The sequence below is a fragment of the Tachysurus vachellii genome, chromosome 8 (assembly GCF_030014155.1).
Source record: "Tachysurus vachellii isolate PV-2020 chromosome 8, HZAU_Pvac_v1, whole genome shotgun sequence".
Classification (NCBI taxonomy): Eukaryota; Metazoa; Chordata; class Actinopteri; order Siluriformes; family Bagridae; genus Tachysurus; species Tachysurus vachellii.
The window spans coordinates 16,209,967-16,225,202 of NC_083467.1; the positions used below are offsets into that span (position 1 = coordinate 16,209,967).

The following is a 15,236-nucleotide window of genomic DNA, read 5'->3' on the forward strand; positions in this document are numbered from 1 at the left end:
AAATTGTGGTATCGACATTACATGTGTGTAGAACTGTTAGAGCACCTAAGACAAACTCAAACATTCATCCAGTCACTTGAATTAAATAGATGTCTAACTCATTCAAATAAATAAATAAATACAACGCTGAAAGTCCTTTTCACATAGCTGTCGGTATTTTGGTTTAATTCTATCAGAACTAGACTATGCATGTTATGTCAAAATATCTCACCATTCATAACTGGCTATACAAGTGCTGTTTTGCGTTTGTTAAAATGCGGTTGTCGAACGGGCAAAATGTTATCTATGTGACAAAAAATATACATGCAGACAGAAATGCATGAGCAATTTGTCTAAAGTTTGGGCTTGTGCGGATAATCCCGTTACAACGTGAGTGAAGAGTCTCTGTTGGGAGCATTATGGAAATATCGGTTCGTATTTAATGAGGCTGCTCGCATCAGCGGAACACAGCTGAGAGAAAATTCTACCCACGACTACTAAAGCTCCAATAAGGAGACTGGAAATAGGACTCAGCGGAAGGGGAGTTTTTTCTTCCTTAAATTTCTTCAGATAACGAATGCCACGTTTGTTACTGTATATGCACCAATAACAATGTGTGAAGCACAAGGTCCTTTATCTGCCTCGTCTAATGACTTCCCACTGCGGGTTGTTATGATGTGACATCGGGTCTCAGAACAGGGAACTTCCTTACATTTTCGCTTTCAAAGGAGCTCCATCAAGGTGCATGATTGGCAATTTTCGTCATAATCTGCACATTATTAACAGCAGAATTGACACTGTGGAAGCAGTGTAGAGTCTCAGCGCCTATAGTTCCATCGAATTAAGGGAGTCCCTGAACGGCATCGTCATCATCCTCATCCTGGTACCTCAGCAGACACTAAAAGTTACACATGCACCGTATTTTTCTCTTTACAGCACGAAAGTGGTGTGCCTTGACCTAATATCTGAAAACGAAAAGTGGTGGAAAATCTATAAATAAATATGTATATAAAAAAACAGACACTGGATCATACATCTGCTGTTTATTTAGCCATATAGTTTTCGGGATACCGAATCTTTTTTTAATGCTTGTGACGCTAGTTCCGGATGTTATCGTTTTAATATTTGTTTATATTTTATAATCTTTGTTAATGAATTCTGCTTGGAATGGCTTGGGAAAATGTCCTTAGTAATTTGAGTGCGCTAACAACACGATGTTGATTAAAATCAAAAGTAGCTTTCGCTACATGTTCAAATGTAAAGTTATCTATTTAGGGCGCTTTCCTCTCTCTGATCTGGCGAGGGCACGGCTGTTTTGCTTAGTACAGCAGCCGAATAGGGTAGAAATCCGCTTTCGGACCTGGGCGCGCTCGCCGTGCATGTGAAGTCCGAGCCTGCGCTGCGAGAACTGAGCGCGCCGCCGCTGTGGCAGCTGAGACACGAGCAAGCACTTGCCGATGGTGCGCTCACCGCCGCCGCAGCCGCTGCAGCCGCTGCTGCAGCCGAACTGTTGAGGCCCGCCGGCGACTGGTACAGTCCGGGATGGCGAAAGCTGCAGAGCAGCTCTGGACGCGAATACGGATGGGAGAGCGCTCGGAAGGTGTCAAGGGGCCTGATGGAGGTGGCGAATGGTGATGATGCGGCCCCCGAGGCCGCAGCAGCAGCGGCCGCGGCCGTGACTCCCACGTGCGGGTAGTAGTGCAGGGGCATGTGAGAATGGAACGGGTACGGCAGACTTCCGGTGGCGGCTGCGTGCGTCATCATATAAGTGTAGAAACTGGGATCGGCCGGATGTGGCCAGGACATGGCTAGGCGCTGCCTCTTGTCCTTCATTCGCCGGTTCTGGAACCACACCTACATAAACATACACACACGCACACAAACAATAAGTCTGCGTATAAACTGATCCTAATGTTTTTAAATCCGATTTATTTTGTGTTTGTTTTCCCATTTTGCTTGTAAATTTACTGAGAAACTGAACGAAGAAGAAGAAGAGAAGAAGAAGGAGGAGGAGGAGAGATTGAGAGAGAGAGAGAGAGAGAGAGAGAGAGAGAGAGAGAGAGAGAGAGAGAGAGAATATTTAGGGAAATTTCATCATTATAATTTGCTAGGGAAAAATATGGCATGAAAGCGTAGGTAGCATATGTTTAATGTATTTACAAATCAATGATTAACTATTGCACAAAAAACAACATTGGTAACATCAAAAACGCACGAAAAGGACCTAATACAGTGTAGCGTAAATTAAACGGAATTTAAAAAATCTAAAACATTCATTTACTTTAACTGCTTCGTACACATTATACCTGGTTCTCAACTTAATCCATAAATGGCCGATTATATCTGTTTTTCATGTAATTTAATTTTAGATCTAACGATTTTTTTAGGAACATTAACCACGTTTACGTTTAAAACTATTTTTAAAATTAATAAACATGTGTCCTGTGAGTGTCCTATATGTGTCCTGTGAGTGTGAAATTCTCACAGGTGTATATATATATATATATATATATATATATATATATATATATATATATATATATATATATATATATATATATATATATGATGTATTTGACTTCTATTTTTTATTTGAATCATTTAAAGGAAATATTACCTTTATCGTTGTTTCAGGTAGGTTTAACGCTGCAGCTAGCTCACATCTCCTGGGCCTTGAAACGTAGTTTTCCCTGTAAAATTCTTTTTCCAGTCTCCCGATTTGTTCCCTGGTAAAAGCAGTCCGGTATCGTCGCACTTGGTCTGCATTTGAGTTGGTCGAGCTGCCGATGGAGTTTCCGTTATGATTGGAGATAGACGAACTAGAGCTCGAGGTCCCCGAGTTGCTATCTGAGAAACCTAATGAGCACAAGAAATGATTGTAGACAAGACAAGAAATGATTGTAGACAAATGATTAAGGACAAATGTTAACATGGATTTTGGATACATTATTGTCACAATTATAAACATTATAAACATTGTATGTATTAAATTACATATGAGCATTTAGATACTCATATAACTTTAACCTTTAAAGTGTGATTTTTCCTCTGGCTATTTATCTCTAAATCAAATATAAGTAATGGACCCACTGCGTCTATTTACGAAAAGTAAATCAATAGATATATAAAGCATTATTTTTGTTGTTCCTAAATGTGTATTATTTGAATAAAAAATGCACCAAATTTTTTTTTGAAGGTTTTATATTAGTAACAGGTTAATGTCAGCATGAAATATCAATAATAATAATAATAATAATAACAATAATAATAATAATAATAATAATAATAATATATGAATTTATATATGAATTTAGGCAATTAGCAAATCAATTTTCAACGCTCTATTTCAGTATTGTTTTTGTACACTTAGCCAATACACTTCCCGTACTATTGGGACAGAAAATATAATAACTATAATTTCGTAATGATAAAATCTCAGCATCCAGTATTTAAACGGAATAAAGGTCCTTTGTGCATTACCTTTATTATTGTTTTCCTTGTGTTGGCTGACACTGCTTGGGGAGCGATGTGATGGGCATCCCACTTCCACATCGCTATTCATTTCGGAGTCTGTAGAAACTTCAGGATACAGACTTGATTTCTTCCTGTTTTCCGAGGACGAGATTTCCGCCGAAGAACTGTTGTCGCTGGCGTGGTGGTTTCCGAATAAGCTGTCTATTTCAAATTTGCCTTTGCTGGGTACGTCGTTCAGGCTAGCGTGTAGCGAAGCGGAAGTGATTCTCGGGCTCAGTCGCCCCGCATGCTGAGAATTTTCGAGGGCCTCGAGCACGGCGTTTCCGTTTGACTCAGAGAGGTTCGGGTGTCTCTTGCCTGACACGGGACTGTGCAGCCCTCTTTCCATCAGAATCATCTCTTTTCTTATCCTCTCCATCACGAAGTAGCGCAGAAAAAAAGCCCAAGTCCCGGCGCCGCTGGTACTCCGATGAATTTGTGGCGTAGCTAATCCGCCGTCAGCTCTGCTACTGGTACTAAATAATATAACACATTTATGCGCAAGACTGAAGAAAGAAAAAAAACACAGACGAATGCCAGTGCGAATGACTGTTCAAAATGACCAGTGCATCCTATCCGGTCCGAAATGTCATTCATCAAAAAAGTGGTACGCGGTTTCGTCGTTAAAGGTGCGCGTGACGCTTCTCGAATGATCATTTATTGTAACAGGTTTATAAGCAAATAAATAGGAGCGGGACTGTCAGTGGAATGATGTAGTCGGGCTGAGCTCGCTCAAAGTCTCATATCCAGGTGGAGGGAGAGTGGAGAAGTGAGGAGAGGAGCTGCTGTCCCGTCGCTGATCTGCGTCTGCTTTAGATGGCTCCTGGGTTTGGCCTCTGGGGTGAAATTGACAGTCTGATTAATAAAATGAGTGCGGCAACATTTCCCTCTTCATTTAGGAATATCATTATACTTTGATTCTCTATTGTTCCTCCCTTCTGCTTAGACTCTCGCTCCCCCTCTCTGCCTCCCTTCTGATTCTTCTTTCCTTCTTTTTTTTTTTTTTGGAGTAGATTATTTCACTCAGATGTTTTGGACTGAAAGGTGTTGAAGATCTTTACTCCAGGGTATCGGCGTTTAAAGAAATAAAAAAAAGAAAAGAAAAATAGTCGTGTTTAAGATACTGTCAGGTATTGAATCCACATTGAAAATGATCATGGTTAGAAGCATATAATTTTGCAGCTTTAATATTTTTAATGCATATAAATTTGTGTTTAAAGAAGAAATACCAGACCAGTTGTAAGGTCCAAGGCAATGTTTCATTGCTATTAAATGGTTAAGAATCGAAGTTATTTATGATATAAAGAACATTCATTTTCTTCGTATTTTTATTACATATAAATATTTGACATACGTTTACCAGCAGAGTCTACATTATTATTTCTTCATTACGCCCATTGACTGCTTGGAGATCTTTAAAAGAATCAATAATAAATTCTTTATAGAAAAATTAAAAGCAGCAGTGTAATATTTTTCTTTTTTCTTTTTTAGAAAAAACAATTTCAGTTTCAACACCCACACACGTTTCCCTTAATAAATCACAAAATGTTTAACAGAGTGTCGTAATTATTCTTTGTTGGAACAGGGAATAAAGCTTATATTTGGTAACAAGGGATAGTTTGTCTGCACCTGTGGGTTACAAAATAATTGCTCTAATAATCTCTGAAATTCTTTCTACTGGTCTATGTATATAGCTTCCATATTTTTATTTAGTATATCTTGTTGTTAAAAAGATAAGAAAAAAGATGAAGCTAGTGCGAACTCCGGATGAAATGTGGAGTGGAATGAGTGGAGTGAGTAGACGGCTTGTGAAGGTAAGGTTAAGTGATGGAACTACGTGCTTCACTTTGGTTGGAGACATTGCTTCCCTAGAAGCGCTACCCTGTTCTTTGGCGCCCCCAGCAGCTTCTTCCCAAAGCAGCAGGAGCTGACTTTAGAGCAATAGGTAAAAATGGCTATAACCGACGTGTTATGAAATTGTTAATTATTCAACATGTATCAAAAATTAAACAAATGCTCACAAACTACTGGAATTTCAGATGCAATCAGCAAATATTCCTCTAAGTTTCAACTTTTGAGGGCCATTTAAATCGACGAACTCCGTTTTCTAAGAAAATATTATATAGAGTATGTAACTAAATTAATCTAATTAATACTAATTACCACAGAGGCACGCTATTTTTGGACATTTATATGGTGGCTACTTAGAACTGCATTTATTTGGATCACGCATAACAGCAGTACCTGCCTATCACAAAGAATAATGTTAGAATTCCAATAAATGTTTTGATAAAAGGCTAGGTAGTAAAATAACACACATGCTAACAGTGTAAGCGACTTGTGGTTCATATGCCGCATAAGAACCAAGCACTAGGTGTAGGTGTGGTGGTATCTTTAGCCCACGCTACAGTGTTAATATGTTTTATGTGAAATAATAATATTACATTAATTGATATATCTAATAAAATGGGATCTTTTTTCCTCTGCAAATTTCCCACCGGATTAAATGTTATTACTAATTACAAAAACAATCAATAAAGAAACACACCTTGAATTTGCTGTTGTTGTGTCCTCCTGTTTTTTTTTTAACTTGTATGTCAGTGCAATAATAGCAAACTACAGACAAGAGAACTCTGTGTAAAAAGCAAATTACAATTAAATAACTGTACCTTTAATAGGCTGAATAAGCACTGTGCATTAACGTCTAGTTTAAAAAAAATTACCTTTTTAGTCGATCGCTGAAAAATGTGAAAATAAGGTCATAAGTCCCATGTATATGTTTTTAACAAGACATATTTTGTGTTTACAATTGTAAACAACCCCTTTACATAGTTTTGTAGGCTATACACAAAAACATTTTTTTATTCAAGCCAACCTGAAAATAAACGCTTGCCCACGAAACGTTAATGGTTCCCTACCGCCACCTTTCGCCCCAACGAGTAGATGATCCATACTAACTTTATGGAAGGGGATCAACAGGGCTGGCTCTGCATGCCCCTTTAAAAAAAAAAAGACTGTTATTTTTTAGAACATGTTTAAAGAAAAATGAGACTTCGGTGAAATTGAAAAATACATAACTCATAAATGAAATTCGCATCTTTTGGTAAATATAACAGTGGAAATTAGTGTGCTTCAGTCCAAGCCTAGCAATCTATATCTATTCTATAACTTCTGTATCTATATCTGTATAGACATTGAGCTATAAGAAGTTCCTCTTTAATGTGTGTGTGTGTGTGTGTGTGTGTGTGTGTGTGTGTGTGTGTGTGTGTGTGTGTGTGTGTGTGTGTGTGTGTGTGTGTGTGTGTGTTTAATTGTGTGGATAATTGAAGTAGTAATGATTGTAGCCACCTACCCATTAAAATAGTTAAAATATACTTACAATACGTTCTTAAAATTCGTCATATACATAAATATAGAAACTAATTAAATGTATATCGTCGTTGATAGGTCTTTAAAAACTACAGGTGAAGTTAGTTTCAATGTACAAGTCTTCTTGCATAAGCTGACCGGTCCTCATTCTAGTAGACTGTAATGGAAAATTCATATCTCTGTGAAACTTGATTTAGATTATCAGGCTACTTCTCAAATCGTGCTTTATGAGGGTAAGCTTGGTTATAAGGCGAGCAATGAATGCCCACAATGTGGACTTATATCGCCATCTACTGACAAAAGTAAACTGCTGCATATCTGTTGTATTTGAGTAACAATGGTCTGAAGACTAACCTTCATATTAATGAAAAAATGTATCTTAATCTATCTATCTATCTATCTATCTATCTATCTATCTATCTATCTATCTATCTATCTATCTATCTATCTATCTATCTAAACCTGTGAACTTTCAAATATCTTTACTGACCCAATTAATGTCCATATAAGCACATAATTCAATTTACAAACATTATTTCTGTCAGAAGAATGCAATTTTTAGATATCTCCCATTATCCATATTTGAATTTCTTGTTAAAATCTTCGGAGATGTACAAATTCATTTTGCATCTATATACCACATCGAAGATGCACTGTCAACTCCAACTACAAACAAACAGTCAGCAGACACAAACAAATAAATGCAGTGTGAAAGACATTTAGTCTAGTTATCTACATTAGTCTGCAAATAGCCAAAACTATATAGGATAACATGCCATATAACAAGAATACACCAACTCATTTTTAAAATGGTGTTGGGTCGCTAGAGTCTAGGGCTGCTTATTTATTACTTAAAACTTACTTTAAACTTACCTTACAAAGAGGACTGTGAAAAACATGTACAACATTGTAAAAGACTTTACACGTGGTTTAGGTATATTACTGGAATCTATAATATTTTAAAAGCTAAAATATTCAGATGAGTGATTTTTACTTTGCAATACATTATACTACTTATCAGAACCACGTCGTATCTTATTACTAAACTTATAAAAATCATTAAGCATATGAATTGTTATGTAAATGTAGACGGATTTTAAAGCATAAATCCATTTACATTTTATAGAAAAGAATAGGCCTAGTCACAAATTGAATGAGGCATTTGTCAAATGAATTTGTTTAATTAAATGTACAAAATTAGTAGATCACTAACAAATGCTCAAACTTGAACGTGGTTTCTGGTTTTCTGAACGTCTTAATCCCTTAGTAACATATTTTCCAGGGTTAACCTAGTTGTTTGCATATCACGTGGGTAGTACTAGCCAATCATATTTCAGGAGTCAGCATCCTGTAATTAGTCAGGAAAATATACCCTTATATAAGCCCTGCTGTCAATTGATTTTTTTAATGCTTTGCCTTACTTGACTGGACTGATTTTAGACAGGATGATGGTTGTGATTACTGCCAAATTAATTGTGTTGCTTGTCATATAAATATGGAGCGGCAGGAGCTAGGCGGGGAGAAAGTCAACAGAAGTTTTTACACTTCTGCGTTTGGAGCGCATTCAAGTCGATCGTCGTCTTACTTGTTGTCGGATACACCGAACTCTCTGAGCCCCGAGCCTTTATCTTCTCACGTATCCTTTCCCAACGCAGCGTCTTGTACCAACTCGCAAGTTACTTTTGGGTGCCACTTCGCCAACAGTTTCTACAGTTGCAAAACCTCCCCAAGCGCAGTGTTTCAACAGCGAGTCGTGAACCACCACAATGTTAATGGGAAACTATATGGACACTTGGCTGATAAACAAGATGTGGTGGATTTCAGTAGAGCTGCACTACACCGCGGTGAGGGTCCGACCAGGATTCGGGACATTGGAGTTTATCAGGGCTATGCAGGACCCTATAGGGTCCCTGGATATATTGATGTCCCTGTAGTTCCACGCGCCAGGACAAATCACATACATGACAGTCCTTTGGCAATGGAGGAGTACGAGCCCTGGAACTGTTGGAGCAAACAAATTTATTGTTCGAAAGAGCAAACGGCCAGCCCATGTATCTGGAAATCGTCAATAACAGGTAAAACATGTACTGTAGGCCACATTTTAAGCCACGTCCAACAGGGTTTATAATATATGTTATAAACACTGGAAAAACTGGAAATTTCGGATTTTCTGACTAAAATGGTCTTGCTTTTTGCTTTTGCTTTCTGATTATATATATATATATATATATATATAATCAGCATTACACAAAGTTATGTTTATGTAATTAGTAGTTGGCTGTTCTTTTATTTTAGTATATATTTGCAGAAGACCCTGCGCCTGATACCGGCCCTTTTCTTCGTCGCGGGAGGAAGAAACGGGTTCCATATACGAAACTGCAGCTGAAGGAACTCGAGCATGAATACACCATTACAAAGTTTATTACTAAAGAGAGGCGACGACGGATAGCCTCTTCCACTAACTTGTCAGAGAGACAAGTTACTATATGGTTTCAGAATCGCCGTGTCAAAGACAAGAAAATAATTTCCAAAATATCTAAAGACTTTGAATCTTTTTAATGAATTACTACATAAACTACTTATATACGCAATTAAATGTTCTTAATGCTCTGATGCGTCTTATTGATACAAATGAGACCTAATGCGCTGTAATTTAAATCGATGTATCCATTTTAACTGCTTTTATATCTCACTGAATAATTAATAATATTCTGCAAATACCACAGCTTTTTCATATAGATAAGAAAGGTTAAGTCTACTGAAGACATATACACTAGGATATGAGTTTATTCTATGGTTTGGCCATTTCGATTTTGTCATATACATTTAGGTTTTGATTATATAGATGTCAACGGTGAAAATTGTTTATCCAATAAAATGACATTGCATCATTTGTGAATGATTGTGATTCTGTTGCGATATAAACATGATCCTATGCACTTGTTATAAAGAAACGGAATGTTATTTATTATACACGTTATGAGGAAAGTATACACATGCTCTAAGAAAACAGACTATTATTTATTAAAGAAGGAAAGCTTGGCATTGCAGTAGCATGAAATACACGTTCAAGATTCAACCACATATGCAAACCTTCGTGATTTGTGTTCATTTGTGAAAACAAAACAATAAAATAACATTTCAAGTAATTTGGAAATTCATTGCAGACTTTTTTTTTTGTATTTGTTGTTTTCGCTGGCATTTGGTGCATTTGGTAGTGAAAACTCGTTGTACAAAATAATTTTTCTCTTCTTTGATTATACCATAACTAAATTATGTGCAGTTTAACGACGAGACCATGCACTAAACTGAGTGTGTTTGGAGTCGGGAAAAAGTAGAGCCACCAGGTCTTTAGCTGTGATACACATATCACTGTGTACTGTATTCCCAGTATAAATAATGTCAACTTACTTGCCTGTTGTCATTGAGTGCTATTGTTTGGTGTTCTACACACTAGGGAAAACCTGTGTTTGTTATTTATAAAAACATACCCAACTGATTAGAATGGTCCTTCGTCTACAGAAAGTATCAGAAAAAGTATTAATTTATTAACTGCTACGAAATTTCTTCAGTTTTTTGCATAATTAGTTTATATCCTTTTTTTTCAGAATCGGAAAGCTGTCGCAAGGTTGCGATGGACTTTAACAGGAAAAATGGCAAACACACGACACTGTTGCCACACTGGGATCCAAAATTGGTATAGACGACTGTCTGTGTATGTTTACAAAAAATGGTAATCATGTAGAGAATGGTTTGTAAATAAATGTACATATTGCTAAAACGCGTTAACTTCCCATACGTATGGAGACGTTTGGGACATGCACTTTAAAAGTTGCAGTAAAATTACAATTTACGCAAAGGTGCATAAAATTCTTCTTTTTTTTTTTTTTTTTTTTTTTTTTATAATTTACATAGTGAGTCGTGAATTTACCGTTGACCTTGACATGCATTCTTAGTGGCGACCTTGACTGAAATGTCTGAGTGCCAAAACTACCGAAACCGTCTCAGTTTATGGAGGTTTGTTTCCATCTACTGGCAAAGTTGTGTAATTGCAGTAGAAGTTCAACGAAAATGCCATTCAAACATTATTCAATAATATGTGCCATATATAATAATATGAGTGTTGTGCTAAGGAAGTGAGAGACATTTCCACTTACAAACAAGAATGGCGGGGATGAAGGCTGAATGACCGTATGTGAATTCAAAAACGCCTAAAAATGGCGGTCTAAACTATGACAAAATATCACAGTGATTTTCATTATCTATGTCGATCACGATCATCAAAAGCAAACTATTTCCCATTATGTACAACTGCATTATCACATAAATAATACAAACAAATAATTCGAACTGCAGCTGAAAAAACAACCATACGATTAAATGCACTTGGACTTGTTTTTGCTAAATATTTGCCTGGACTTTGACCTTGACATGAGTTTCTGAATTTGAAGTTAATTTGTCTTTTACCCATTAAATAAATATGACTCAGAATGTCGAGCAAACGAAAGGAGTCTTGTTTTAATGCGTTTTATGTAATTGCAAGACTCGTAAAGGGTGGGAGGCTGAACCGTCTCTTCGCTTTCCGGCGCGTTTACGATTCATTCAGTCTGCTCTTTCTTGGCAATAATTTGTAACGTTTGGAAAAAGTTACTCGAGGTAAGGCAAAAAATCTATTGAAATTTCTCATTCTAAACATTAGACATAATAGATGCTCAGTTTTACGGCTATTGGTTATACAGTTTTTAAGTAAAAATCAAATAATGCTCGAATTTATTATTTCTTGATTAAGGTTTTGTCATGAAATTGGCCTAAATACTTTTGCCTGTTCCTAATACTTTTAATATTAATGAGTCAGCATTAAGCAGTCTATTATATCGGACACTGCCTTATAATACCAAATATTCATCATTTGAACAATTTCGGGAAATTCGGTTACCTTATGAGGGCCATTATTTTCTTATTATTTGTAAATAATTCTTATATTGAAAAATTGTTTAATTTCGATCTCAGACTCAATACAAAACGTTTAACAAAACGTTCACCTCGACAACATCCTGAGATAATGTAATAATAATTTGAGAGAAAAGCTGTTGATAAATATTAAACTATCCCTTTTTTACAGAACACTTTACACAAAAGTACACAGAATTCTTAACTTGACTAACCGAAAAAAGATCAACCAAAGGCAGCATGAAAGTTTGAAAGAAGAAAATCAAACATGTCCTTCTCACAGGCCTTATTTTTTCAGTTGACTTAGCTTTTGTTTTCAAAACACACCGAATAAGGCTAATGAACTACACTGTTCTCATATGTCTGTGGAAAAAGATACATTTGCTAAAATATCTGTAGATAATAAGATAAAGATATGTTACGTCTTTTTAAAAACTGCGAGAAAAAAACTCGAGGAAAATAATCGAATATAGGAATATCAGCTTAAGCATCTTTTTCAACATTATAGAGTCTTAAAAGAATACTCAAGAAAAAGAAGTTATAGAAAAAACGTAAAGGTAATTTTATTTAGCTTCTACCTAGTAAATATGTTTGCATTTGTGGTAGCTCACACATAAGATGGAACTAAATACTTAAAAGTGAAATAAAGGCATATAATTATAATGAAACATGTTACAAAATTATATTGAAAATATATGTATTGTGATCATTCTAAGTTTGTTATTTAAATTGCTGGGTTTTATTATTTTTGTTTGTTTTTTTAAAGAAAGAAATCCTATTCTTAAATTGGGCGGGGCGGGTTAATTGGTAATAGCTAAGCTAATGCTAAAGATGTAATAAAAGATTGCTAAAAAAGAACGCCAACTTATACGTTTTACTATATTGTCAGTAGCAGGCAATATGGCTCTTAATGATGCTGACATATAATGCGTTGCAATTATAACTTTTTCTTCAAACATTATTTTAAGAAATTGTATTTTAAAAGGCACAATTTAGTTTTGTTAAACAACACTATATAGACAAGAAACGACCGTCAATTGCTTATTTAAAGGCTTTCCATAAAAAATACTTAGCCTATGTATTATGCTGTGTAGTGAGCTGGGGCCAGGGCGGGGACCGGCGTCGTTGGTTTGCATATCACGTGACTGTGCATTAACAAATCAACAATTACTGACTTTTATTCTTTTAGGGGTAAAATAAAATCGCTTGTAAGAATTGCGTGGGTGAGCTTCTCAGAAATGTGTGACCACAATTTTCTTAGCTCTGGCTATGTTAGTCCTGTGTTGAATTATCCAAATGCGGACTCGTTGCCTTTCTCTAACTGGCCCAATGGCGCCCATCCGTCCGGACTCGCGCAGCTCTACGGCAGGAGAGAGGTGTGTTCATTCCCGTGGACTTCCCCAAGTACGTGCACAAACCCGCCACAGAGCTTCGCATTTAGTGGCTATTCTCAGCCGTTTATTACTAACTCAGTGGCTGTGAATGGTCATAGCAAAGGAGACTCCTGTAAATACTACGTCCAAGATACAAACCCTAAAGCAGAGTTGCCGGACAAACATTTGACAGCGTTTACTGGTGAACATGGAATAACAGCAACTGCCAGCTTTAGCAAATGTGACCTTTCAGACATGGACAAACGGTTGCAAAACACGGTGGCACAGCCTGGGGTGAATTCCAACAGCCATGCGATAATCGATGGCACTGAACAGCTTGCACACTCTACTGTCCATGCACACCACACATCGAGTTCTCAGAACACCAGTGCAGCATTAACGGACGGTACGAAACTACTTTTAACTGTTGGGTGACAGAGTCTGTTTATGTCAAACTGTTATTTTACATGTATAGTATAAGATGCACCAAGATGATTGTTCAGTAGACTTTTTCATTTAAACTGAGCATGTATTTAGTCATTTTTGTCCAGGTGATTGCATCTGACATCTTTTTCAGAGAGGAATACGTTCTATAAAACTACTACAACATGTTTAGAATTCAGTGAACAGTTTGCAATATAGGTAAAATAATATAGGTAACAATAGTTTATAATAGGTGAAAAGTAATAATGGTTTCTTTTCTTTGTAGGATTCCCTTGGTGTCCTTCACATGTGAGAGCCAGGAAAAAGAGGAAACCTTACACGAAGCCACAGCTGGCTGAACTTGAGAATGAATTTATGATCAACGAATTCATAAACCGACAGAAACGGAAAGAGCTGTCTGACAGATTGGACTTGAGTGATCAACAAGTAAAAATCTGGTTTCAAAACCGGAGAATGAAAAAGAAACGCTTATTAATGCGTGAGCACGCTTTATTTGTGCACTGAAAAAAAAAAATCAGTGTTCCTCTTATTTCGGTGACCACATGGTACATTTTGCTCCTTACCTTGGCAATGACTTGCCGAGTGATTTACAAAGTAGAATTCACCGTGTTTATCATGAAATGTAAAGATATGAAGAGATCGACAGAATTTATAAATATTTATTTACGGCAGATACTGGTCTAACTGATCACGAGAACAAATGTAAAGTTAGTCCCTATGATAATAACACTTTTTTGGATAAATCATTACGATTACGTCAATAGATTTTACAGAACGCCACTCTTGTAAAGAAAAATAAAATGCAACATTACTTGTAATGTCTACTAATACTTTATGTCTATGTTCTTGATTTATCCAAAGACTCTACTTGTTTAAATTTTAACGTCAGCTGTCTCATTGAATTGTTGCATTGTACACTCACCAAAATATGTGTGTGTGTGTGTGTGTGTGTGTGTGTGTGTGTGTGTGTGTGTGTGTGTGTGTGTGTGTGTGTGTGTGTGTGTTTGTGTGTGTGTGTGTGTCTGTGCGTATCTGTTTTATAATAAAAAGCCTTGAACTGTGGCAAGAACGTCAGTTTGTAAACAGTCAGATGAATTCCAAGTCTGGTTGGTAACATACGTAGCTTTACTTTTGTTATTGAAAATGTAATACGCCTCTTTAGAATCACATAGGACTACACAATTAATAATTTACATTGTTTTGTTATAAATTAATCTAAACCAATCTACTCTGTTGCTTAGATCACATTGGTGCGTGACTGTCCAATGCATAGACTTTAGTGGCCTAGTATATTAGTATTATTGTCGATTACTTTGATTGGCCGGAAGTGATGACTGTTATATTTGTAATATCACTCTGTAATATACTGTGGATGTACGTATTTCGGTATTTGTTAATTAATCTCATCGCCGTAGGATAAGAAATTTTTACTTTTAGGAAATATCAAAAACTATATACCTATATAACTATATTCATATATCTAAGCGACTATACATAACTCAATTGATCCTAGATAGCGTAAAAGCCTTTAAAGATCAAAGTGGAATATAATTTATTAAATTAGTCTTTAATAAATGGGAGCGATATAACGTATCTAAAGTATCAGAG

The 15,236-nt window shown here is 36.3% G+C and overlaps 3 protein-coding genes across 3 annotated transcripts; 2 read left to right on the forward strand and 1 right to left on the reverse strand.

Annotated features, from left to right (window-relative positions):
• Positions 1-1,242: 1,242 nt before the first annotated feature.
• evx2 (even-skipped homeobox 2) lies at positions 1,243-3,871 on the reverse strand. The gene is made up of 3 exons (XM_060877336.1): positions 3,460-3,871; positions 2,597-2,835; positions 1,243-1,833 (listed from the first exon to the last, which is right to left on the reverse strand). The coding sequence occupies exons 1-3, from the start codon at positions 3,869-3,871 to the stop codon at positions 1,243-1,245; spliced, it is 1,242 nt and encodes a 413-aa protein (XP_060733319.1).
• A 4,424-nt stretch (positions 3,872-8,295) lies between these two features.
• Positions 8,296-10,010, forward strand: hoxd13a (homeobox D13a). Its single transcript, XM_060877337.1, has 2 exons — positions 8,296-8,936; positions 9,170-10,010. The coding sequence occupies exons 1-2, from the start codon at positions 8,357-8,359 to the stop codon at positions 9,418-9,420; spliced, it is 831 nt and encodes a 276-aa protein (XP_060733320.1). The 5' UTR covers positions 8,296-8,356; the 3' UTR covers positions 9,421-10,010.
• A 3,029-nt stretch (positions 10,011-13,039) lies between these two features.
• Positions 13,040-14,541, forward strand: hoxd12a (homeobox D12a). The gene is made up of 2 exons (XM_060877339.1): positions 13,040-13,590; positions 13,894-14,541. Exons 1-2 carry the CDS (start codon positions 13,050-13,052, stop codon positions 14,130-14,132), a joined length of 780 nt encoding a protein of 259 aa, XP_060733322.1. The 5' UTR covers positions 13,040-13,049; the 3' UTR covers positions 14,133-14,541.
• The last annotated feature ends 695 nt before the right edge of the window (positions 14,542-15,236 follow it).

What these genes read in the sequence shown, in the direction of transcription:
- evx2 (XM_060877336.1), bottom strand. Translation starts at nt 3,871, where the DNA reads ATGGAGAGGATAAGAAAAGAGATGATTCTGATGGAAAGAGGGCTGCAC. An exon ending in CAAGGAAAACAATAATAAAG is followed by an intron (nt 2,836 to 3,459) that starts GTAATGCACAAA and finishes TGTGCTCATTAG; the next exon opens with GTTTCTCAGATAGCAACTCG. An exon ending in TACCTGAAACAACGATAAAG is followed by an intron (nt 1,834 to 2,596) that starts GTAATATTTCCT and finishes ATGTTTATGTAG; the next exon opens with GTGTGGTTCCAGAACCGGCG.
- hoxd13a (XM_060877337.1), top strand. Translation starts at nt 8,357, where the DNA reads ATGGAGCGGCAGGAGCTAGGCGGGGAGAAAGTCAACAGAAGTTTTTAC. An exon ending in CTGGAAATCGTCAATAACAG is followed by an intron (nt 8,937 to 9,169) that starts GTAAAACATGTA and finishes ATATATTTGCAG; the next exon opens with AAGACCCTGCGCCTGATACC.
- hoxd12a (XM_060877339.1), top strand. Translation starts at nt 13,050, where the DNA reads ATGTGTGACCACAATTTTCTTAGCTCTGGCTATGTTAGTCCTGTGTTG. An exon ending in CAGTGCAGCATTAACGGACG is followed by an intron (nt 13,591 to 13,893) that starts GTACGAAACTAC and finishes TTTTCTTTGTAG; the next exon opens with GATTCCCTTGGTGTCCTTCA.